Raw genomic sequence first — 22,981 nt, 5'->3', positions numbered from 1 at the left:
ATTCACTTTAGTACCACGATCTGCAATGCCAGTGCTGACAGCTTCACATTAAGATTGCATTGTATCATTGTGCTGAAATGCGGCAGTCTTTGTACAAAGAAAAATCTATTTCAGGAAGCAAGTCTAACACTGCTGCCACAATTCAACATCCAGTTTCCATGGTAACTGTTACTAGTGTGACAGGGTAGCCGTCACACGGATACTGCAGAAACTTAAAATGAACAACCGTCTTCAATTAGAAGAGCCGAAATAGCAGTGCAATTAATAATCGTCCAATTAATCGCCACGGCTGCATACGACAGGTTGAAACGGGTCTGTGAGCATTATACAAGCATCATACTGACCAAACTGCTTGTGCTATATTCTATACGCACACGCTATACCTTGAAGTATACGGATTCATTTTATGCTAACACATTGTCTACAACTGCACATTTTTAAGTTTTCTCAACATTTTGTACTAAGATCTACAAATAAAGTGTATTCAACTTTCTTGTGGTTGTGGTACTGTGTGTACTAAAACGAATGATGACTGTATTAAACTCTTATCTAAAAACTAGATATTGCATTACTGTCTTTGATTGTAAATGCAAGCAGTAATATATAATTCCAGACAGTATTACACACGTTATATACATGATTTATAATTAAATATATATTTATAATTCAAACAATTGATCCAGTGCCATAATACTCTAGAGAGCACAAGAGTAAACAAGAACCATATATATTTAGGAAGAGCAACAATTTAGTTATTTTTTCTAGGTTACTGAAGCTTTTGCGACAAAACCTTTGTGCTGTAGATATTTTTAACATTTGTGTATTTATGTTAAACTCTTGAATTTGTTCTAGTCATTAAAATCATCACCAAATTGCTCCAAAATATCTTCTGAAAATATCGCCATTTTATTCACCTAATTTTGCAAAACAACAGTATAACCTGTTAAAAAGGCAAAGTTCCCCTGAACTAGATTGCTTACATAGTTTATTACAAACATGATGACACTCATAAGTGCGGAACAAAAGAAGCCACTTTATACTTTTATTAGTTATATACTAAAACACTTCTCTGCGACTGGTCTCCGGAAGATCCTTCAGGTCTTGCAACTCCCTTAATCCCTGAAAAATAGATTTATATACAACTTTCTATCACAAAAATTACTGAAATGAGCATTTACATAAGTGCACAGTAATCATCTGTACCTCCAGAACCATGCGAATATTGGCCTTTATTTTTGCTGCGTCTTTGGTAAGAACTTCAGTATACCTGAAAGATTAAAGTATTGATAAGCATCTCATGGCAATCAATGAATAAATAAGGACACTTCATTAAAGGTAAATACTCTCTCACTCTGTGAGCTGATTCGTCTTCTTTTCTATGAACTTCAAAGCCTCAGCATATGTGAACTCGACAAAGAATCCATATCCAACTGCCACATTTATTTTTGATGTATCGGGTCTGAAAAGCGATCACGTTTTCATGAATCTGCCCTTACATTATTGTTTAAACTAGACGTTGATGCAGAGATGTTTACGAGACATCACTCACACATGAGCCTGTACGTAGAAATTGCATCCAAGGTCAACATCTGTTTTGAGTTCTTTGCTGTCAGCTTCCTAAATATAAATAAAATACAGAGATCTTATGAAACAGAGACGAAGCCTAACAATATGGGTTACAGAGAGCGTATGTGAAGTGCTAATACATCTTGCCAAATGAAATGACTATTAAAAGAGAAACATTGCAAGTCTCTGTAACGTTACCTGAATGTTTTTAATTGTATTCTTGAGCTGCAGGTATTGTGCTATTTTTTCATACACACCATCTCTTTGCTCCAACACACTCCTGTTTGGATAAAGTCGAGTAATGATAGTATGATGCTATAGAAGTTATTATGACTGTACATTGATTTATAAAGCATGGTGTTATACTGCATTACGGGAACGTTTCTCCAACGTTAAGAATATAAAGTTATACTTACTGTAAGTCCTTCCTCAATACGTCATTAATAAAAGTTTCATACTGCAATACTTTTTCAATACTGTTTTTCCCAGAAGTCATGATATGGTAGCAGAAAAATATGGTAGAAGTGCGAAATTGACTTGAGTGTTATTCAACGTATCTAACCCTAACGTGCACTAAACTACAAAAATGTCATTTAACGTTATTTAGCGCAATATGTTTCGATTAAATAGTTTCAGTATGAAAACGTTCCGAGGCGAATGTCTTCATGTGGCTCTCCACTTGTTTACAATTAACCGGAAACGCCGCAGAGACCGGAAGCTACGTCAGAGCATTAAAGCGTTCTTTCTTTAAAATCATTAACGTAACTTTCTTTATTTAAAATCCTTTTTCCGAAACGTGATATATATTTATATATGTATTGATACGTAGTTTTTTATTCAATTCGAATATCCTCAAAATAAAACGTGAAGTATAGTTTACATGTTGAAGGTTTAAAGGTCAAACAGCAACTGCGCAGACGGCGCATGTTCATGCAGCCATGTGCGGTAACTTAACCGTCGTGAAAAGTGCACTATTGTTAACATAGTTTGATTTCTCTTCGACACGTTGTTTAAAGTTTTAACTTAAAAACAAGAGCGGGCTAATGCACAGTTATTTACAGCCGAGACTTTGGATTGTTAACCACGTGGTTAAGTTACTGTCTTCGGCTCTAAAGATCTAAACGAGTTTTTGACGTAAGACAGTAAAGGTTAGTGTTAGCAGTCATGTCTGGTCCAGAACTGCTGTTAGACTCGAGTATTCGTTTGTGGGTTGTTTTGCCAATAGTCTTCATCACGTTCTTCGTCGGCGTCCTGCGTCATTACGTCACTCAACTTATTCAAAGTGAGAAGAAAGTGGATCTGCAGCAGGTGTCGGACAGGTAAGACAACAAAGGGTGAACTTTTTCAAATTGATATTTTTAAATAATCTGAAAGATGAATAAATAAGATTTACATTTATGTGCGTTTGTTAGAATATGACACTATTTGGGGGAAATACAATTTTGTGAAAATCTGGAATCTGAGGGTGCATAAAAATCTCAATTTTGAGAAAATTGCCTTAAAAGTTGTTCAAATGAAGTCCTAAGCATAGCATATTACTCACAAAATATCTTCATGGAACATTAACTTTACTTACTATTCTAATGATTTTTGGCATAAAAGAAAAATCGATCATTTTGACCCATACAATGTATTTTTTGGCTATTACTAAAAATGTTCCGGTCCAATTTAAGACTGGTTTTGTGGTCCAGGGTCACATATTCAGATTAATAAATGAGGACTGGGTAATATACCCAGATCATTTTTTTAATAATGGACTGCTGCACATAATGTTCCGCGAAAACAACGTTTATGAAATAAAATCTCTAACATATTAGACTTAAAAGTTTAACGTACATGTTCAAATAATACAAGCAGAAGAAATGAATCCAAGATTTTCATTTAAAGTCAGGTGTTACTGCGCAGCCGCATACTGAGAGAAAATGGAAAGTACATTCCCAAACAGGTATTGTTGAATTTTGAATTACAGTGCCTTATTTGTGCATTGAATATATAATATGTCAATGATGCTGTCCTGTTTCAGTCATTTACCATGAGAAAACACTATTTCAACAACCCTGAAACTGGATTCTTTAAGAAGGTCAAAAGAAAGGTGATTCCCAAAAACCCCATGACAGGTACGAGCTACTATAGCATACAGGGAATTCACCAGTTTCATGATTCACACTGTTTAATGATTAATAATGAATTGCCGTAATGAATATTCACTTGCAGATACAAGCATGTTAACTGACATGATGAAAGGCAATCTCACCAATGTGCTGCCAATGATTCTGATTGGAGGATGGATCAACTGGGCTTTTTCTGGTTTTGTCACAAGTAAGGCAGATGGCCATCATTTACTCTCATTTTACCATCATTTATCATCGTCCAAACCCCTTTTTCCTAATAAATTGGATCATATTCTTATAAATATTGTTTTAACGTTGTTATATGTTTCCCTGCAGCTAAGGTTCCGTTTCCATTGACGCTGAGATTTAAGCCAATGTTACAGCGAGGCATCGACCTGCTATCGCTGGATGCCTCCTGGTACACCGTTCACATGTTTCCCCTCTTATCTTCTTGTTTTATCACCTGATTTAGGTTGTGAAATAAAATCTGTTTTTATCGCTCTTACAGGGTGAGTTCAGCTTCCTGGTATTTTCTCAATGTCTTTGGGCTCCGAAGCATGTACACTCTCATCCTTGGACAAGATAATGGTTGGTAGACTCTGTCCATGATATTAAGTAAATTAATAATTTGTGGGTATTACATGCATGTTTTTTTTCAATGTACAGTATATAATAGACATGTTATGGATGGTTTCAGCAGCAACAACAAACAAACGTTATGGCCAAACTTAACCTCCGGTAGACCTCTGCAAACACTGTTGATTTAATACAATTCAATACAATGAATGCACAATAAATATTAGTAAATATTAATGTAAATATAAACTAAATTGTTATATTGTAGCCGCTAGCCGGGCTGATAACCAAACACAGACCCGAAGTTAACTTTGGGCCAGGCACGTGTGCGTTCAATGACTTTGTCAGAAACTGAAACCTTCCTAAAAGGGTTTCATTTATTTTTAGCTGCAGATCAGTCAAGAATTATGCAGGAGCAAATGACCGGGGCTGCGATGGCTATGCCCCCTGATCCTAATAAAGCTTTTAAGGTATGCAATACATGAACTTCAATGTGTGATAAACTATAATCTTTTCGAGCTATCCTAAGAACTGGAGGAAACTTTATAAGTAGTAAAGCATTATGGAAGACTTATTGCACTCTGTTCAGATCAAATTCATTTGGACTTTATTTTCCAGGTGTGTAAATCATTGCTTCATGCTCATTCCATCATGTCTGATCCCTGACTTTCTTCTACAGAGCGAGTGGGAAGCCCTGGAGATTGTGGAGCACAAATGGGCTCTGGAGAATGTTGAGGAGGAACTCGTGTCCCATGATCTGAACTTCACAGGACTCTTCAGCCATCAAGTTAAAACGATGTTCTGATGTGTTATTACTGTAGCCAGCACACTAATTACTGAGACTGTTAACAAGACTTAAAGGTTCTGCTCAAAGTGTTCACTTGAATGATACCGACAGTGTTTAGTTAATATTATGTGAACATCTTACGAAGGAAGTGTTATTTAAAAATGTAAAAGACAGCATGCATACATGATTACCCAAAAATTGTTGAGGTGAACTGTAACATGAGCTTGAAATGTAATAAAGAGAGCTAAATATGTGCCTTGTTTCTGCGTTTTTATGCTGTTTGAACAGTTAATAAAGCAACCTGATTTTGTTGATGTTTTTGATTGCATAGTTGCAATGTGGCTGAAAAACTGAAGGCTGTTATTTTCTTTTGTGCTGGTTACGCTAAGCACTTCAACCATCTTTCAGATGCACAATTATAACAGCAAATTAAATGTAGCAGACGGATACTATTTTTGAAAGTCGTGCAGGAGATGGAGAGATCAATAAGTGATGTAAATATGTAATAAACATTAAATGGAACCTTGAGGTGAGAAGGAAATTAATTTGTGCCCGAGAGGAAATGATTCATCTGAGGAATCATTCTGAGCTTGAGTTCAAACAGCCGAATCAAATGTTTAAACTTATAACTTGTGAAAAAATAGGTTATCTGGTTGCGTTTTGAGTGAAGTCAACCCCGAAATATAAGTCAACATCATGTTTGCATCAATTTCATTGAGTTAACTATAACTTTTAAGTTGACTTTACTCAAACTCATAGTACATAAACATTCTTATTAAAGCTAAACTGGAAGCAACACAAAATGCAATTTTTTTATTAGGTCACTTATTTACAGTATTTAATTTCTATACAAACAGTGTCCACACGGCACCTATTGGGATTCATTCTGGCAGTTAAACAGGCTTTAAAATATTGTTACAAATATCTGTATTTACTGGCGAATTCGTGTATGCTGTACGAATTGTGAGTCTATACAAAATAAATTGCTCTAACATTCCATTTACTCATCCTAAGCTAACCATCTCATGATAGAGTTTACATTCAGTTTGATTTTGTACATTTCACACAGTTTATCTTAGAAGTATTAAAATAAAGGAAAGCAGTTAAGTTTCTTACAGCTTTTTAGTTTTTCCTAAATGCATGAAATTGTTAAACCTTTTCATTAAAACAATCAACTTCAGTACACTTATAAATATAAGTAGTAAAACTGATGCATTAACTGAATGGTTGAATTCATTTAGACTCGAACAAAGTGGACAGAGAAAAACTATTTAAAACAGTCTGCTGCAAGGCACACCATAAATATTGTCCAAATCATTTGAGCAAATCTGCATAATAAACTGGATGGGGTGAAATACGACACGTATATGTAATTGACAGGTTTTGTGATGTTCACCTGTGCATCAGTATCCTGTGTATATTAGAACTAACTGCATATTTAGAAAAGTGCATGTGAAAAGACTAATTTACTAAAACTAAAACAAGACTGTGAACAGCCGACAAGTCAATATGAAATCAGTACAAAGCATGAAAATGCATTTCTGCCCCTTTATTCAGAGGTGAAACGTAATGGAAGCCAAATCTGTCCGATCGAAGCTCAATTTTATAGTCATCATTTATTCATATCAAAGGTTGTGTATACAATTATATATATATATATTTATTCTAGAATTATTAACAAAATAAAATGCAAGCCCCCCTCTTCCCAGCATCTGATCCAGATGACCGAAGATAATACAACATCTATTACAATACAAAAATACTGTACAGAGGCGCCCTAAAAATCATCATGCAAAGCTCTCTATCCAGAAAGCACTTTGTTGAAATATTCTCACTACTCCAAAGAGTTCGTTAGAAATTGCACACAATCAGTCAAAAAGAATGTGATATTTTAATCCTGTTGTGTAGTTTCCTTTCATCTGAGATAAAAAAAAGACCTCTGTTTGTATCCCGCAACAGAGGGTGACTGAAGCTGGAAAATGCTGAAAATAAAAATGAAAGATCTGTAGAGGCCTTTAGACGCTGCTCTTTAGAATTATAGCTCTCTTATTAACTGCACATCTGTAAATTAAGAAAATAAATAGTTTGAATAAACAGAAAGCTATTTTTTCTCCACCCTGGAAAAGTCTCCCCCTCTTCACAGAGTAATAGCTGGATTTTTGTCCTTGATGTCCCTGATATGAGAAATGAGGGCAAGCACCCATCTGTCCCACCCGGCTAATAGCTACCACGCTAAACGCAACTACCGAGACCAATGTTGTGCATTTACATCAAGCATCATCATTGTAGACAGCAGCTGGGCCAGCTCAGAGAAGAAAGCCTGAAAAGATGAGTGCAGTGCGCTTGGACTGCCCGAATGAACGCCGTGTGCTGCGATGTAACCTAATTCACTACATTCTCAGCATTGTTGAAATAAGTAATCAGTGTGCGATCTCTGAATCCACCACCGCCGGCCTAACCCGTTTTCATGAGTTTGTCATTAAGAAGAAAACAAACCCAGCATTCCCACCCCATGATGCTCGTGCACCAGCCTGAGAGAGTTGCCCCCGTCTCCCGCTTCCTGACAGAGGAGAGGCAGAGGTTCAAGTGTCCGCAGAATAAGATGAACAAAAAAAAAAATCTCTTGAATCGGATAGAGGTGGATGATAGAAGAGAATTTGATGATAGGACAGAAGTCAGTCCGTCTCCATGCTGACACAGGAAGAGTTTCCGTCAACGTCATCGGGGGTCTGTGCAGTAATGTGGTTGACTGGCTGGGTGGTTGAGGGCTCGGGCGGAGGGACGCTGGGCTGACGGATCTTGTCTTGGCGCTGGTAGAACAGGAGGTAGGCGGCATTGGTCTAAAAAATGAGGGAAATTAAATATAAAAACATTATAATTAAAGATTTTGTATGTGGTTTGTGTGCATATCTTTTAACTTTAAGATCATCTGCATGCGAGCGTGCTACTATAGGTGACAAAAATAATATCTATATATTTTTGCACATTTTAAAGTAACAACGCTAAAAAAAGCTAGAAATGAACTGGAAAAAAATTAAATGAAGATGAAGGTGTTATCGTGAGAGTGAACTCTGATGCGTAAGGACACGATATTATGACAATATCACCAAGCTCCCTTGCATGTTCATGCTAATAATAGCATATAAAGGAAATCATATCAAATATGAAAACTAATCTTCAACAAATGAAACAACTGAGGCACATTAATCTTACCATGATTTGTTCCTCCCTTGCAATGGTCACCTTACTATCATCAAAGTAATACCACTGGCCGTTGTCCTTGTTCCGGGCATAACTAGTATCTATAAAAAAAAAAGGACTGTCAATTGATTCCAATACTAAGTCACACTCTTATAATTGATGTGATGCTGCAGTGGCTTTAGTGACACATACAGTGTCCGTCCCTGAGTCCGCCGTAGTGGTTCGACACAGAGATCAGGTCATACGTGCAGGGAGGATCATCACTGTTGACTGTTTTCTTCAGGAGAAAATCTGAGAAGTCCAAACCCCTGCAGACACAGAACGAGAGGCGTTTTCCTCTATAACATCATTTCACCTGAAAAGCAGGACATTTACGAATCGTAATCAATCATGAGAGGACCGCATCATACCGCAGAGGAAAATCCACAACGGTATCCAGTTTCTCTCTCGAGTACTTTGTGTAGGAGAAACGCTTTAGATGAATGATGAGCACCTCTGGCAAGGACCACAGATCCAGTTTCTTAGTGGCAAGCTGATGTTTCTTACACATTGGGCAGTACCTGCACGAAACATAAACGCATATAACACATACAGTATATACAAATACCGAGGATCGAACATACGATTAATGCAATGCTGTATCGAGTGCACTATTTGAGAGAATTACCAGGGGTTTTCCTCTTCCAGTGTCTCTACCGTGGTAAAGAGCTCTATACATTCCTGTAGCTGCACTACGGTTTGCTGGTGAGGGATGTCCATACTCGGATGCTTGATGTATTTCTGCATAAACACACAAATATCATGTGGGTGGAGCTTGAAAAGATACAGTCAACACAGTCAAGAAACAGAAAGGAGTGAATAAATAAAGAATTGCTACTTTTGTGCAAACTGTTGCTTTGATACAAACACTGCACTAAAATTTCAGTAAATTTTTGCAACATTTGACTAGATTCGAGTGATTAGAGTAAAATACAAATATAACTTGTGCAAATTATGAGCCAGTTTGAACAATTCTTTCTTTGTTTTGGCCCAGCAGAAAAGACTCTAAAGCAGTAAATCATAGATCTGACTAGCCCACTTTATAGACTGTTTCACCTTAATAACAACATAAACAAACGGTACTGCGCATGCGCACTTTTGTGACCCGAACTTAACTTAATCAACAGTGCCTGTAGATTATTTCTGATAACAATCGAAAGAATCCGATTGCTTTGCTAAATTTGTCTCTGCAATATTTTTTATTTAGACTGCGATACCCAGCGCGGCCACTAGATGTCAATGTACCATATAGTTTGTTTAAATGGGTTTAAATACAGCACCCATTCGACAAACTGTTTATTTAATACAATTACTATACAATCAAATTATAGTATAAATTAATGTAAACATAAATTAAATATAATTAGTTATGTTATTAGACACTAGCCAAACACAGACAGGAAGTTGATTGGGGCTCAGCCGCGCGCGCATCTGATGAAACGGTCTATAAGAGATTGTTCATTCCAAAATGGAACAGCAGACAGAGCGATTCTTACTGATCAAAGAGCTCATTACAGAACTCACCTCGGCCTCGTTCTCATTGTAGTATTTCTTCTTCATGTCAGGGTCCCAGTCAATGGCGATGTATGTCAGAGCTGAGGAGAAACAGTGACTCATATCATTAGCTGAAGATTTTTATAAAGAACTACACTCTGAATAAATGTGAAATTAATAAGGCATAGAGATGAAACTCCATATCACAGTGTTAGAATTTGTCCATACATGACTAGTCTAGAGGTATACAAAAGCGCCTTAGGCAGAACTTTGGAAAGGTCTTTAATAGACACGAATGGGAATCGCCAAAATTTAACAGCATTTCTCATATTACAATGTGTTATTTTGAGATGTTTTTTACACCCCTTTAATATGTTTGTACAATATACCATACTACATTATATATTAAACATGAATACTTAAACAACATTTTCATGCATTTATGAAAAAAAATACATGCTGGTCTATCATGTAGAAATACAATATGAAAGGAAAAAGTATATTTTCGAGCCTTTGCATTATTTCTCTAAACTCTGAAGTCTACTCACAGCTAAAAGAGAAGCTGCCATCCACATCCGCAGTTCCTCGCTCTGTGGTACCGTTCGAGTTTACCATCTGAATGGTAAAGAGGGCTTTCTTGGGTTTTTCAGCGCATCGCCGTCTTCCCACAGGTCTCGTATTTGGTTTAGAGTATGCTGCTGCACCTTCTCCATCTTCCTCCTCCTCTTCCTCCTTTCCAGAAGGTTCCGCTCCAGCACCTTGGTCCCCGTCAGTTGCATCTTGGGAAATGGTGTCGGTGCTGCCGCATGCTGATTGGGCCTCCTCCGTACTGCTGCCCCGGTCCTGTTCGCTACTTGACTCGTCCTCCGCTCTCTCCTCCCCCTCGCTGTTCGGGCTGGCTTCCAATTGGCCGCTGCTGTGTCCTTCAGTTTGAGCAGTCTCTGGTTTTTCTTCCTCTTTCTTTGAAGACCCCGCCTCCTTCAAATCTTCCTCAACCTCATCTGCACCAACAAATCAAACATTGTCAGAACATAGAGATGAAGTTTGATCGTGCATTCACACACTGAAACAAAACACAAAGGAGAACAGACAGACAAGGGAGGAAAAAACAAATTCGATCTCAATGATTTAGAATAAATTTGGATGCACTCAGAAATGTGTACTTTTACTGACATCTAGTGGATTCAGAGTCACACAAAGGCAGGACCCACTTACCAAGAATCTTTCCGTGCCAGCAAATTTGTAACTTGTATTTTCTGCACTCACAGATTCCTTAACTTTACTTTATTCACTATGACTGCAGATGTTATTTTCGGCGATCGTGAGAATGGAAAAGGGACCTTGTTTACTTGCTCACACAGATGTGTTAGTAAATACAGTGTTAAATTCTAACTCTCTTGAGTCCAGTTTGATGAAAAACCAAGTCATACCATCACGAACTCCATTGGTCTGAGCCGTATACAACTCTTCTTCTTCTTCCTCTTCCTCTTCCTCATCCTCATCTTCCTCTTCCTCTTCTACTTCTTCTGAAGGGTCAAGTGGTCGAACATACCGCCTGTGAAGGAAAAAGAACTGTTAAGCCCATTGCATATTGATTCCGAAATTTGCATCAGAAATTCCTTCACGTTAAAAAATAAATACGTCCTCACGTTGTGTCAATCACATTTACACACTGCATCCGTCCGTCATAAAAAAATTCGGACCGGTTCGATTTTCTGCGTTTTTCGCATCCCTCAAGCATTTTGAGTGGCCTTTTTAACAATTCAGAGACAAACGAGATCAAAGTACTAAACAACGCATATATAAAATTCGGACTGTATGTGCAAAGTTCTTAAGGCCTATTAATAACACAATTGTACAACAAGCAAACCTGTGACTTTATTTTGTTAGCAGAACACAAAAGAAGATATTTTGAAGAACGTTGGTAACCAATCATCACTGGACCACATTGACTTCCAATGTATGAACACAAAACCAGATTTCTCAAAATATCTTCCTTTGTGTTCCACAGAAGAAAGATTCATATACAGGTTTTAAACCACATGGGGGCAAATAAATGATGACAGAATCGTTATTTTTGGATGAACTGTCCCTTTAAGACAAACTAGTCCATTTCACACTATACAAGTTAAGACACGGTGTGACTTACGTTAGTCTTTCACGGAAGAGCTCATATAGATCATCTCTTGTGCATCGTGTGCGCGATATGGACATCAGCAGCGGGTGACCGAACAGGGACGTGCCGTAGCTGTTGCTTCCTGACCCGTAATCTCTGTAGTGAGAGCGCTCGCGCATGTAGACGGCCAAAAGCACCTCCTCACTGCCCTGATCCAGAATACCACTGCTTAACTCGTACCTGCAGTGACAACCCACAACATTCATGCATTTCATACGAAGGCTGCCATCAGTTTTGTATAATAATAAACTGCATAAATACTGTGTTATTTAAAGTTAAATTTGGTAGAACGCAAACTGCAGCCATCTTCATGACAACAATGTGTGTGTGTTTATACGATTGAGGCTGTTTACTGAGGTTAGATATTTACACAAATATGTCATCCCGGTCCAATATACAGCTCAAGGACTCATCGGGCCGAAAAACCCTGTAGAATCGGTGATTGAAAACATCAGCCACAGCCATCTGAACAGAGAAGATCAAATATTAACACATACATGACTTCAATCCCAAAGGTTTTAATTCTTAAGAACACGAACATGAAGCGAAATCCAGATTCTATTCATTTGTGAATGTGTTTGTAAAGGCTTTTTAAACCTGGTTGGGTGGGACGTCGGTTGCCTGCGTGAGTGCAGAGCACAAATCAAATATCCGGCCAGCTTTAGGGACGGTCAAGCGATACTGCAGGAGGGTGTGATACAAATGAATGATCAGTCATCACGTACAACCACAATAAAATAACAACAAGCAAGTTACCAGGAAGTAAATAGATTAAGCACAAAAAAGCATGACTGCTCACATTTGTGTCACAATTCCAAAGCTACACACAGTGCATTCAGATATACGTTTATCATATTCTTTATTCCTGTTCAATGGGATCGCACTCATGACCTTGGCATTGCTAGTGCCATCCTCTACCAGTTGAGCTGCTTTAAATGTATATGGAACGATACACACCTGTGTTGGCTTGGCCATAGGATCCAGCGAGACATAGAACACCTCCAAAACCCTTTCTTTACTGACAGGTAACGGCACGCTCAGGTAGCAAAAGGGGTCAAAGGTCACAGAGACCTTGCGGCACTCCGGGCACACTAGTGTTGACTTGAACAACCCGTGGAATGTGTCAACGATGACTGAATCGTTCCGTCTCAGGTGGTTGCGCCACGCCTCCTCAGCTACTTCCTGTGATACATCAACGCAACCAATCTTCTTATGGCTTTATCGACAGGACAGTAGGTTATTTCTTTCCCGAGTTGTTATTAGTTGTCTCTCAAGGAATACGACAATTAATTTGTACAGTTTTGATTGATCTAGACTACGTCGATATAAGTGCAGGTGTATAAGCACCTGGTCAGGTCTGCCGTCTGCATCCCTCAGCTCAATATACTCCTTTTTTTTCACCCGGTTGAGGTCTTCATGAAGACCGTCCAGCAGGAAGGACAGAAGTTCTTGAGAATCGTGCTGCTGGTAACCCAGGAACTGTGATGCAAAGTGGCCCACCTTAGTCTGCACGAACACACAGCAATGTTGTTAATGCACGTTGTGAAAAGCACTATACAAATTAAAGACATTTGCATATGATCAGCATTTAGTTGAATAGTTTTTCTAAATAATAAAAAGAAACAACGTTTTGTGAGCGTCACACAATAACGTTACCTTAAACACCCGAGGAACCACCGAAAAATGCCTCCCTGACCACATCTGTTTGACGACATCAGCGTAGGCTTCTGCGATCTCTCCCTTCATGCCCAGTGGGTTGCTAAAGTTCAGCTCCTCCAGATAAAGGTTCTTCAAGAAGTACTCGGTCAGTGGCGGCGTGTTACTCAGACACTACATTGTTAAAGATAAAGAGGAAGTTGGCTTTAAAAGGGCTTTGTAAAAAATGAAAAGACCACTCAACGTTTGGTGCCCAACTGCAAGTTTTAGAGCCTAGATATTTGGTTTAAGGTAGAATGCATATGTTGCTGGGCAAGTTAAGTGACCAAGTTAGTTTTGGGTTTGTTTAAGTTGCTAGCTGTAACTATGCTTTTTAAGGTAAGGTTGGTTTCGTGCTTGTTGTGTTAAACAAAGGGAAGAATCAACCTACACAGTTATCTTCAAAAGTCACAGATATTTGTGAATGGGTGTGCATGAGTTCATAACCTCTGACCTGTAGGGCTGAATTCATGAAGCAGGTGTTGCCCAGGTTGGTAAGGCCGCACACTCCAGGAGACCCTCGATACGAGTCCTGATCTTCAGTACAGTTCCTCCTGGAGATAAACCATCTTATTACGAGGCTCGTTGGAATGCTTGATTCTGATTGGCCAGTCGCGACATTTGCAGGTTCGTTGTTTCAAGATAACAACTGTTCAAAACTAACAATGCAGGGTAACCCGGATGCAGCAAATCATTTTTTTTTTGTTGAGAAAATTAAATTAAAATACGTCTTTTAATAACATTATATTTACAAATGATAAACCAAATTGCCTGTTTGTGACATTTGAACGCCGTTTCTTACCTTAAAACCGAAAGTAAACGGCTTTCCTTCACTGCATTCCGTAAAAATGAGCTAATAAAATATTTCAAATTCACAGTTTTTTCTCATGTGGCAAGTAGCCGTGTAACAAGCGGGATAATGTTCGAGGAGCCGGCTGTTATAGCGAAATAAGCCCCTTCAGTTGAATAACAACATATAATATTTCTGCGATATAAACAGAAGGCCTGTACATTATCCCTTACTTACAATATCATATTACCAACTGAGCTGTCTACACCGTGTACATCATATTCACATTAAAATGTTATATGTTAACATAGTTTAAATGCTTAGGTTCACGGCATAAATCCTAAATTAGTCTTTGAGTTCAGTGAATTTCCTTCAGCAATTTGGGTTTTTAAATATTGAGATGACTTTTCATTTGCCTTCAAAGTCCAGTGATTGAAATTCAGCGGCATCTAGTGGTGAGGTTGCGAATTGCAACCAATGGCTCACTCCACTGCTTCCCCCTCCCTTTCGAACCATTACGGTGACTCACACAAAAACTTTTCGCTTCTTTGCCGAAGGAGATAACGTATTTATGAAACACGCTCTGTAGAGCAGTTCGTCCGTTTAGGGCTACTGTACAAACAACATTGTGAATTCCATGAAAGGGACATGCGGTTGATGTAAAGATAATAAAAACTTCATTGTGTAAGGTCTTTATACACCTCTAAAGACTGTAATCTATTTTATTTTGCATTCCTGTCAATAGATCCTCAGAAAAATTACACACTGGACCTTCAACAAAAAACTATTTTACTCTTGTGAGTGACAAAGGGAAGCCGAAATCTACAAACTCACATGATCTGAGGTCTGGAAGTTGGCCACGTACCATCGGCATTCCTTATCTCCATAATCACTGTCTGAAGAGTAGGAAATGCTTGTTAGGACATGATAACTTCTTCACACTAGCATACACATGAAAACATTCAGAACAGTCATTTTCAGTGTGAAGCAGGTGGGTATGTACATGTCACGGTGCGATTGCGCGTGTTTTTTTGCTGGGACTGTACTAGATTGTTACAGAGTTCTGAATTAAACTGGGAGGTGTGTGTTTACCATGCCAGAGCTGAGACAGGCGTCCAGGACTGTCATGTTAAGGTTGCGTAACCTCTCAGAACTTGTATCCGTATTTCTCATCCACAGCCGACACTCAGAGGACTCGGACACTTTAAACTGTTGCTGTATATGTTGCTGGATGGCATCTGTTAAACACAAACATACACATAATTCAACACACCTGATTGACAGGGTTCACACCGTGTAACCATAATTACATTCCAAACACAAACAAAGATCTGTTAAGAAAACCTGCATATCAACTTGAACATTTAGAAAATGCCAAACGCTACCTGTCTGTTAACTTCTTTTAAATATCATTCACAAACAGTGTAAACTCAGATTGTGGCTATAAAAAATTATTAGCCACAAAATTTTTGTCACTGCAACAAGTGTCAAACCAAATGAGGTCACTTCCGAAGATTGACATCACATACAAAACAAGCTAAACATTTTTAATGAGTCCATAAGCATTAATTACAATTATTGCAGTGTGTAATGTTGAAAGTAAGCAGTTTGCCAAGTTGTAAATCTGAAGGTGAATCAATAACAAAGTTTTTGGATTGGAAAAAAGGGAGTCGACTCTGAATTATGCAAATGAGTCATCCCTAGTCCGATTCGCAAACCGCTGCGGATTTACATCACTACATATAGTCCCCGCCTATGTTTAGCTAGGACTGTCCGCAAAAACTTCACCCTTCTCCCCCAAACACTGTAGCTTGTGAGCCTCATTCACGGTAGACCAATCACAGCAGACTAGACCATCTGACCAACCAGATCAGACTAGGCTAGCGGAAAGGAGGGGATTAGACAGATGAATCACGGAAAGAATCATTTGAGAGTCAGTCAAGAAGTAAGGTAAGAAAAACTGCCTATTATTACGAAATATGAGTGTTTTTAGTACACCTTCTATGTACATAAACTTGTTGTTTGACACTCCATAAAGCAAAGTAGGACCTTAAAAATCCCTAGTTATGTGCTCTTTAAAGAAGTGTGGTTGTCAGATGTACCTGTCTATAGCTATTGTGATAAACTACATCTGTGATAAGACACCTGTGTGAACATGAGAGGAAGTGACATCATAACCATCAATTCACCAGTCATTTAAAAGCAAGTGCAACTGCTTTAAAACATACAGCCATTTATGAATGTGATGCGTGTCTAATTATGTTTTGGGCCGCTGTACAAGTTAAAATCCTTCACTCACGTATTTTGTCTGCACGACTGAACTGCGCAAACACAGTGTTCTCCAAGTTGCTAAAGAGACAGAGGTGGACCTCCACAGGGTAGATCTCTACTTTGACAGTGCTGGGAAGGTCAATGACCTGGAAATGAAACGATATTTGAAATAAACCACATTTGAAACTTCACACATTGTTTTTGAGCTTATTACGTTTTGATAAATAAAACATCACAAAAATAAACATTTCACACAAACATTCATGATAAAACTACCTTTCTCTCTAAGGCAGGCTGGTCATCCGTCATGTCATACCATGACAACAGTCTGTGCCAAGCTTCTGCCGGGAGCAAGACAAAGTCTTCATTCTCCGCCAGTCGTTCCTTCAGGTGGTATGAATCCAAATCTGCAGAAAACACATCAAATGAATTAAAACAGCGTTGGCAGCCAGAGTTTAAGCGCAGATTTACTGTAAACATCATGGGCACTGACTTGCCTTCAAAAAGCTCAGCGTTATCAATCTTTCCCGGATAAGAGGAGGAATTCTGGTCCCCGGTGTCAACATACTCTTTCCACTGGTCATACCATCTCTTCTCCAACAAATACCTGTAATACAGATAAGCAACCTATAACAGTTAACACATCAACGCAGCTTCATGAATTGCACTTTCCTGATGACGATTATTTGCTTGTAAAGCCATCCAACGAATTCATTGTTTACATTAAAGATAATGGGTTTCAGGTCAAATCTTTTTCATGTCAACTGAGCAGACTGTGATGGGGACATGGATTAAGACACCAGAAGCATGTCGACTGCTTTCAGAGAAGGAATTTAATCAAACTCTGTCTTTCCTGTCCGGAGCACAAATCGAAAGTAACTTTTCCACAGCAGAATGACACACCTTCCAAAGCTGGAAGTGAAAGTGAAGTGTATGCCACATTACAACATTTTAAAGACCAACTAAACCAGACGATAAGACGATCTGCTCAATGAAAACAAACCGAAAGAGACTCGAGCACAGGTGAAGATATTAAAATCTGACAAGACACAACTGTCAAACGTAAATCGAGTAAAAGCATTCATTATAATTGTAAACATACCTATTATTAGCTTAAAACAAAAAAGCTCTTTTACTTTCTTTTACGTTACTTCATTTCTCTACAATATGAAACTCTGTTGCCATTGGCCTGTCCGCTCAAAAATACCTCTAGACCTCAGGCTTCAAAAACCCAACCTCGTTTATCTCGTTTTATTAGTTATTCTCACCGACAAGTGTTTATTTACTATTTGTTAACTGTTTACTATTGTTTGTTTGCTTGTTTATAATTTGGAGGTGAAGTTTCTCTCACCAACTGTCCCCAGCCCGCAGCTGCTGGTTCCGGTTCAGGTTCTCGATCTCCCGCCGCTGGGTCTCTAGTCCGGGAGGTTCGGTGGCCGAATCGGTGCCGCCGTTAGCAGCCATCATCTCTCATAAAGATCCTAAAAGCGCCACTTGAGCCCACCGCCGCATAGAAACAGCGGAATGTTTTGACGCAGGAAGCAGGAAGCGCTTGGGATGATGACTTCCGCCCTGCTTGAGAGGGGCGGAACTGCGGGGGCGTGGCGACGATGTCGATCGTCGTTTGATTTGATTATGAAGGCGCTATTAGAAAGATTTGTGTGTTAAAAACACCTTCCGTGTTACTTTTTTTAATATTAATACAATAATATTATAGATGTAGTTTAAATATACGAATATTTTATCATTTTATTAAATAATAATATTTTTATACAGACACACTTAAAATGTTAAATAACGTATACATTCACCAGAAAGTACCAAATAGGTCAGTTTAAAAAAAAAAACTTAAATAATTTAATACGAGTATCCAGTTCAATGTTTTGCTTAACAATACACGGTCCACCATGTGGCGGTGTTTGCCAACAATGCACAGCCACTTGAATTAATGAGAGTTTTATTCAAATCAGCTATTAGATTTGCTCTTGTTTACAAGTCTAATTGATCTTAAACACATAAAACATGCTTTTAAAATACATTTAAAAATGTCTATTTAATTCCTAAAAATAATGTAAGCGCTTATATTTCTGTCATTCCTGACATTAGATAAAGACTATAATGATAGTGTTCATAACTTTGTGTGAGACATTAACGCTTCTCTGATTAAATACAGTGAAAATAAGTTATTTCTGATCTTCTGTTCTATTCTCAGACCAAAAAAGGCCTTGAATTGATAGCCCTTGAACCTTTGGACAAGCAAATATATCATTTTGATAACTTCATATTTTCAAGTCACTGCTCCGTGTAACTGCCCAGCAGGACTGATGAGTGAACAACTGCAGTTAAATGTTTAATCTGCTGCGCATTTCAGTCAATCTTTAGCAGTGGTTAAATTGATATGCTGTCTTCATATTTCTTTACCTCAAAGGGGTTTCATATGCCTATAGGAAGAACTGGCGTGAGTTGAGCTTACGCCGTCTTTTAATTGTGTTGAAGGAGAGAGAAAGGCTATTGTCATAAAGATCATAATGTTTCCATCAACATATTCTGTCACACATGATTTAAAGTCCCAGTGATATTAAAAATGACAATGCTTTGTTTTTCATAAAATATTGCAGCGTTTATTGTAAATAGTTTATCAATGTCGGTCATTCTCTTTTCAAAATGCGTGTCCCCTCATAATCTTTAGTTAAAATCTGAAAATGCACGTCCTTCCTGTAATAACTATCCATCCTGAATGACGCAGCATCCGTTAACTCCTCCCCTTCAACTGTCAGTCTGCTATAATTTCCATTTCAAAATACAACGGCTGTTTTTATCCAATTAAATCGCAGAAAAAGACGAAAGCCACGCCCGCAATTTGTACAATTGCAAATTCGAATTCACTCGTAAATGCGTCAAAATACGGAAGTAAAAATGATCGCAACTTCTGGTTCACGGGACTTTTAACAACTACACTCTTTAAAAAAATAGCTTGAAAAGATTTTTCGATGCCATAGAATACTTATTGGTTAAGTGATTTGTGAAATCACACAGCAATGCAATATAAGAGCATATGAATTTGGACCTTTGGATTTTGCATGTATTAAAATAAATACTTTTTTACTTATCATTTTTCACACCCACCTTGACTCAACTATTACTTTATCTATAAAACCATAAAATACCAACGTATGGTATTATAAAGAATAAATATATGCAAATGTTGCATTCACTGAACTATATATATATATATATATTTATATATATATTTGTGAACATACTGTGATCAATGAATAGATCATTGATTCACAATTTGTGTCAATAAATGTATGTCTAAAAGTTGCTGTAGACCTTTATTTAACTATTTTTGAGACCTCAAAAACATAAAAAAAACATAACCTGTAGAATTTCAGAACAATATGTTTTATTTACAACACAGAACCATATTTCAGGAAACAGTTTATTCATTTACATCATGTCTGTTTGCTTCGTCTGTTAGTGGTTTTAACATTTACCAAACAATTCAGAACAATTTATTTATCAAAACAATGACATCATACAGACACTTCCAATGCTTTTAGTACATTTCCTTGATAAACACCAACTCAGAATGGACCTTCTAAAAAACAAATATACATATGTCAAATCCTTATTAAAGTAAAGTGGTAATACATACAGCAATCATGTTACACACGTAACACAATAAGACTTCATAGCTTCCCATGCAAACTGTCAAACACAAAGTACCTGGAACACACAAAATCATAGCTTACAAAGTCTTTTTCTTCTTTTAAATTCTTCTATTTACAAAGCAAAGCAGTTTTCATGTATTCCCTCAGCGCATTCTGGATGCCGTACTGAACATTTTTCAGATTTTGATACAGTAACATATTGTCTGAAAAAGAGCTCATAGATAATGTGCAGTTATAACAATGCAATTAAATATTAGATATATAAGATACACAGGCTATTAAAAACACAGCTGAATCAAGTGTCTAAAATAATCTGAGTTTGTAATAAAATTGTGAATTATGAGAAAGTTTGAGCTAAAAAAGTTGTGACTTTGCCATATGGTTATAAGAGAGGGTCTGTTTGTCTTCAGTATATTTATCAAAACTTTCCTTGGGGTGCTAAGGTCAACAACTGCGCAAGTTGTAAACATCTCATACTATAGTAACATAATAAATAAACCATACACAAAAAACTGAAAAAAAATCAAGAAAAAGAGATATTAAGAGAAAAAGAGATATTAATTCATATGACATATGACTGTGCTATCGGAAAAAATCCCCTGTATGAGAAAGGCTTCTGGACACATTATATCTATGAAGTATTTCAAGTGTTAAACAAAGATGCTCGATGAATTATTTTATGTTCGCAGCGTTTGCAATGTGTTTTTCACAGCATGTTGCCTTTCTTACCATCCTCACCTGGAACAAACAAAACACAACCCAGCAAAACGCTCCCTTTGATTCAGTTCCTCTGTGTTTTGAAAGTAAACAGCTGTTCCAAGGGTCACCTGTAATTACAAAAACACACTTACGTAAATATGAGAAACTCAGCAAAAGTCAGCAAACAACGTTGGTTGGCACTTTGTCAATTTTGGCACTTTGGGCTTGCCGCAAAAGAATTTGACCCAATACAAAAATATTTCACCCAATCACAGGTAAAACAACCCATCAGTTTTAAGAGAGCATTTTTATTTTATAATAAATAAACGTTGATATTTTGTTATCTTCCCCCCCCCTATTCCATACATGCTTTTATACGTGCTGGGGCCACTGCATCATGTTTCCTTCTGATGCTTACAAGTCTCACAACGACTCATCAAAAGTTTCCTTACCAACATCTGAGAGCTCTTTTGTGGCCTTTTTAACACGAGTCCAAGCACAAAAGGTCATGCAACGACTACAATTTTGTAAGACAAAGTGAAACAGATTTGGCTTCCGGACAAGAAAAGTCTCGCCGACACACTGATTCTTCCAAACAACTTCCTCCTTGGAAGTGACACCCACGAGTGAGATCTAGAGAGAAAGCAAGACGTGGCATCACGGCTCATGTGTCCGCTTGGAACAGATCAGAGCTGTTTTTACATCAGGCTGTTCAATGCTCCTTCGGAAAAAAAAAAAAAACGCTTCTTGGAGTCGCTCATGGTGGACGTGGGTGTTTTCTCTTATTACTAAAGTGAATCATGAAGGTTTGGTCACATATCCCATGACTGCAGTATCTTACAGCGGAGGCAAATACAGTCCTCTCATGGCTACATCTTTTACGAATAGACAGCCATTATAGTACTTGTTTTATGTAATAGTCATTTTTATATCAGTATGGGAATACCACCAAAATGCTGCTTAAGGCATAGAAAATGTTTTTCTGAGAAAAAGTGTTACGTGTGATTCAACGTTCTACCTCTTTGCAGTCTCGGTAGGATAAAATGGTAAGAATTTTGAAATCCTAAATCTCAGACAATGAGAAAATAACACAGGAAAGCAATTGTTTGCCCACAGTGATGCTAGGGGTGCAGTGGCTGGTTGCCAGGGTGTTGCTAAGCAGCTTTCTGAGTGCTCAACTAACCCCTACATTAAACAAATCTAGTGACTCTGTTTTCATACTAATACTACTCAACATAAATCACAAAAAGCATTTGAAGCTGAAAAAGAGTCCACATGGCTATTTATTTGAGCAGTAGTTCCACCAGCTGGCTGTTTGTCCAGAGTGATTCATCATATACTGACATCAGACACTGTCTCGCTGTGCTTAGAAATAAAACGACTTGATTAAGGACACAGGAGTGATACAACTAGTGTGAGAGCTCACAACACACAGATCACTACTTATGTTTCTGATATATACAGCTGTGACAAAAATGAAGAGATCATTACAAATTTTCATTTAGACAGGATTTCTAGATGTATTGTGGTCATTCCAGTCCAGTGTCTGTTGAATTTCAACAAAATCAAACCTCAGGAGTGACAAAGTCTTCCTGACAGCGTGACAAGACACACAGGTTAACGCATCAAAAAATAATTGTTGTACTTTTCCAAAATACATGTACAAATATGACTGTTTTATTGCTTAAGTGTGAGTAGGAATAGATCTGAAAATAAAGAGCATCATTTCTGTTATTATTACGTGTTCCTTCAGTTTTCACTTTCTTTATAATTTATATTTTTATATAAATTAATAATAAATTAATTATAAATTAAATAATTTAAATATTTAAATATTTTTTAATCTGGGAGAAATATGGTTAGTAGTTCAGAGAATGAAACAAAAATGATCATTAAACCTAA

General features: G+C 37.6%; 4 protein-coding genes across 7 annotated transcripts in view; 1 reads left to right on the top strand and 3 right to left on the bottom strand.

Annotated features, from left to right (window-relative positions):
- Positions 1 to 968: 968 nt before the first annotated feature.
- uxt (ubiquitously-expressed, prefoldin-like chaperone) lies at positions 969 to 2,265 on the bottom strand. Its single transcript, XM_056772991.1, has 6 exons — positions 1,983 to 2,265; positions 1,765 to 1,846; positions 1,550 to 1,617; positions 1,352 to 1,459; positions 1,204 to 1,267; positions 969 to 1,119 (listed from the first exon to the last, which is right to left on the bottom strand). The coding sequence occupies exons 1-6, from the start codon at positions 2,060 to 2,062 to the stop codon at positions 1,057 to 1,059; spliced, it is 465 nt and encodes a 154-aa protein (XP_056628969.1). The 5' UTR covers positions 2,063 to 2,265; the 3' UTR covers positions 969 to 1,056.
- A 200-nt stretch (positions 2,266 to 2,465) lies between these two features.
- On the top strand, positions 2,466 to 5,293 carry zgc:86609 (ER membrane protein complex subunit 3-like). Of its 2 annotated transcripts, none has more exons than XM_056772990.1 (8): positions 2,466 to 2,885; positions 3,454 to 3,511; positions 3,590 to 3,683; positions 3,781 to 3,885; positions 4,014 to 4,095; positions 4,186 to 4,265; positions 4,641 to 4,723; positions 4,872 to 5,006. In XM_056772990.1, exons 1-8 carry the CDS (start codon positions 2,731 to 2,733, stop codon positions 4,917 to 4,919), a joined length of 705 nt encoding a protein of 234 aa, XP_056628968.1. In that variant the 5' UTR covers positions 2,466 to 2,730; the 3' UTR covers positions 4,920 to 5,006. The 2 variants fall into 2 exon arrangements, with proteins under 2 accessions (XP_056628968.1, XP_056628967.1); XM_056772989.1 differs by having other exon boundaries at positions 2,470 to 2,885; positions 4,933 to 5,293.
- Positions 5,294 to 5,838: 545 nt separating this feature from the next.
- On the bottom strand, positions 5,839 to 18,263 carry usp11 (ubiquitin specific peptidase 11). Its single transcript, XM_056729699.1, has 21 exons — positions 18,058 to 18,263; positions 17,204 to 17,313; positions 16,983 to 17,113; positions 16,735 to 16,852; positions 15,528 to 15,673; positions 15,270 to 15,331; positions 14,100 to 14,199; positions 13,607 to 13,780; positions 13,298 to 13,456; positions 12,908 to 13,132; positions 12,548 to 12,631; positions 12,321 to 12,415; positions 11,924 to 12,130; positions 11,205 to 11,329; positions 10,323 to 10,775; positions 9,805 to 9,875; positions 8,909 to 9,021; positions 8,652 to 8,801; positions 8,434 to 8,549; positions 8,254 to 8,342; positions 5,839 to 7,880 (listed from the first exon to the last, which is right to left on the bottom strand). The coding sequence occupies exons 1-21, from the start codon at positions 18,171 to 18,173 to the stop codon at positions 7,716 to 7,718; spliced, it is 3,009 nt and encodes a 1,002-aa protein (XP_056585677.1). The 5' UTR covers positions 18,174 to 18,263; the 3' UTR covers positions 5,839 to 7,715.
- Positions 18,264 to 20,247: 1,984 nt separating this feature from the next.
- Positions 20,248 to 22,981, bottom strand: part of grm6a (glutamate receptor, metabotropic 6a) — a 32,821-nt gene continuing 30,087 nt past the window's right edge. For 2 of the 3 annotated variants that reach the window (XM_056772826.1, XM_056772828.1), the window contains exon 12: positions 20,248 to 21,207. The gene's annotated coding sequence lies outside the window, so the exon portion shown is untranslated. The remainder of the gene's footprint in view (positions 21,208 to 22,981) is intronic. The other variant, XR_008909517.1, reaches the window with a different exon arrangement.

This window comes from Triplophysa dalaica, chromosome 18 (genome assembly GCF_015846415.1).
Source record: "Triplophysa dalaica isolate WHDGS20190420 chromosome 18, ASM1584641v1, whole genome shotgun sequence".
Classification (NCBI taxonomy): domain Eukaryota; kingdom Metazoa; phylum Chordata; class Actinopteri; order Cypriniformes; family Nemacheilidae; genus Triplophysa; species Triplophysa dalaica.
This window is presented reverse-complemented; position numbering and strand designations above follow the sequence as displayed.

Bases quoted from the DNA above. Each gene is read 5' to 3' on its own strand.
- uxt (XM_056772991.1), bottom strand. From the start codon at position 2,062: ATGACTTCTGGGAAAAACAGTATTGAAAAAGTATTGCAGTATGAAACT. The intron at 1,847-1,982 runs GTAAGTATAACT...TTATCCAAACAG, and splicing joins GTATTGAGGAAGGACTTACA to GAGTGTGTTGGAGCAAAGAG. The intron at 1,120-1,203 runs GTACAGATGATT...TCTATTTTTCAG, and splicing joins ATATTCGCATGGTTCTGGAG to GGATTAAGGGAGTTGCAAGA.
- zgc:86609 (XM_056772989.1), top strand. From the start codon at position 2,731: ATGTCTGGTCCAGAACTGCTGTTAGACTCGAGTATTCGTTTGTGGGTT. The intron at 2,886-3,453 runs GTAAGACAACAA...TTTCATTTAAAG, and splicing joins CTGCAGCAGGTGTCGGACAG to TCAGGTGTTACTGCGCAGCC. The intron at 4,096-4,185 runs GTACACCGTTCA...TCGCTCTTACAG, and splicing joins CTATCGCTGGATGCCTCCTG to GGTGAGTTCAGCTTCCTGGT.
- usp11 (XM_056729699.1), bottom strand. From the start codon at position 18,173: ATGATGGCTGCTAACGGCGGCACCGATTCGGCCACCGAACCTCCCGGA. The intron at 17,114-17,203 runs GCAAGTCAGTGC...TGTTTTCTGCAG, and splicing joins TAACGCTGAGCTTTTTGAAG to ATTTGGATTCATACCACCTG. The intron at 12,416-12,547 runs GTTTAAAAAGCC...TTCTCTGTTCAG, and splicing joins CCGACGTCCCACCCAACCAG to ATGGCTGTGGCTGATGTTTT.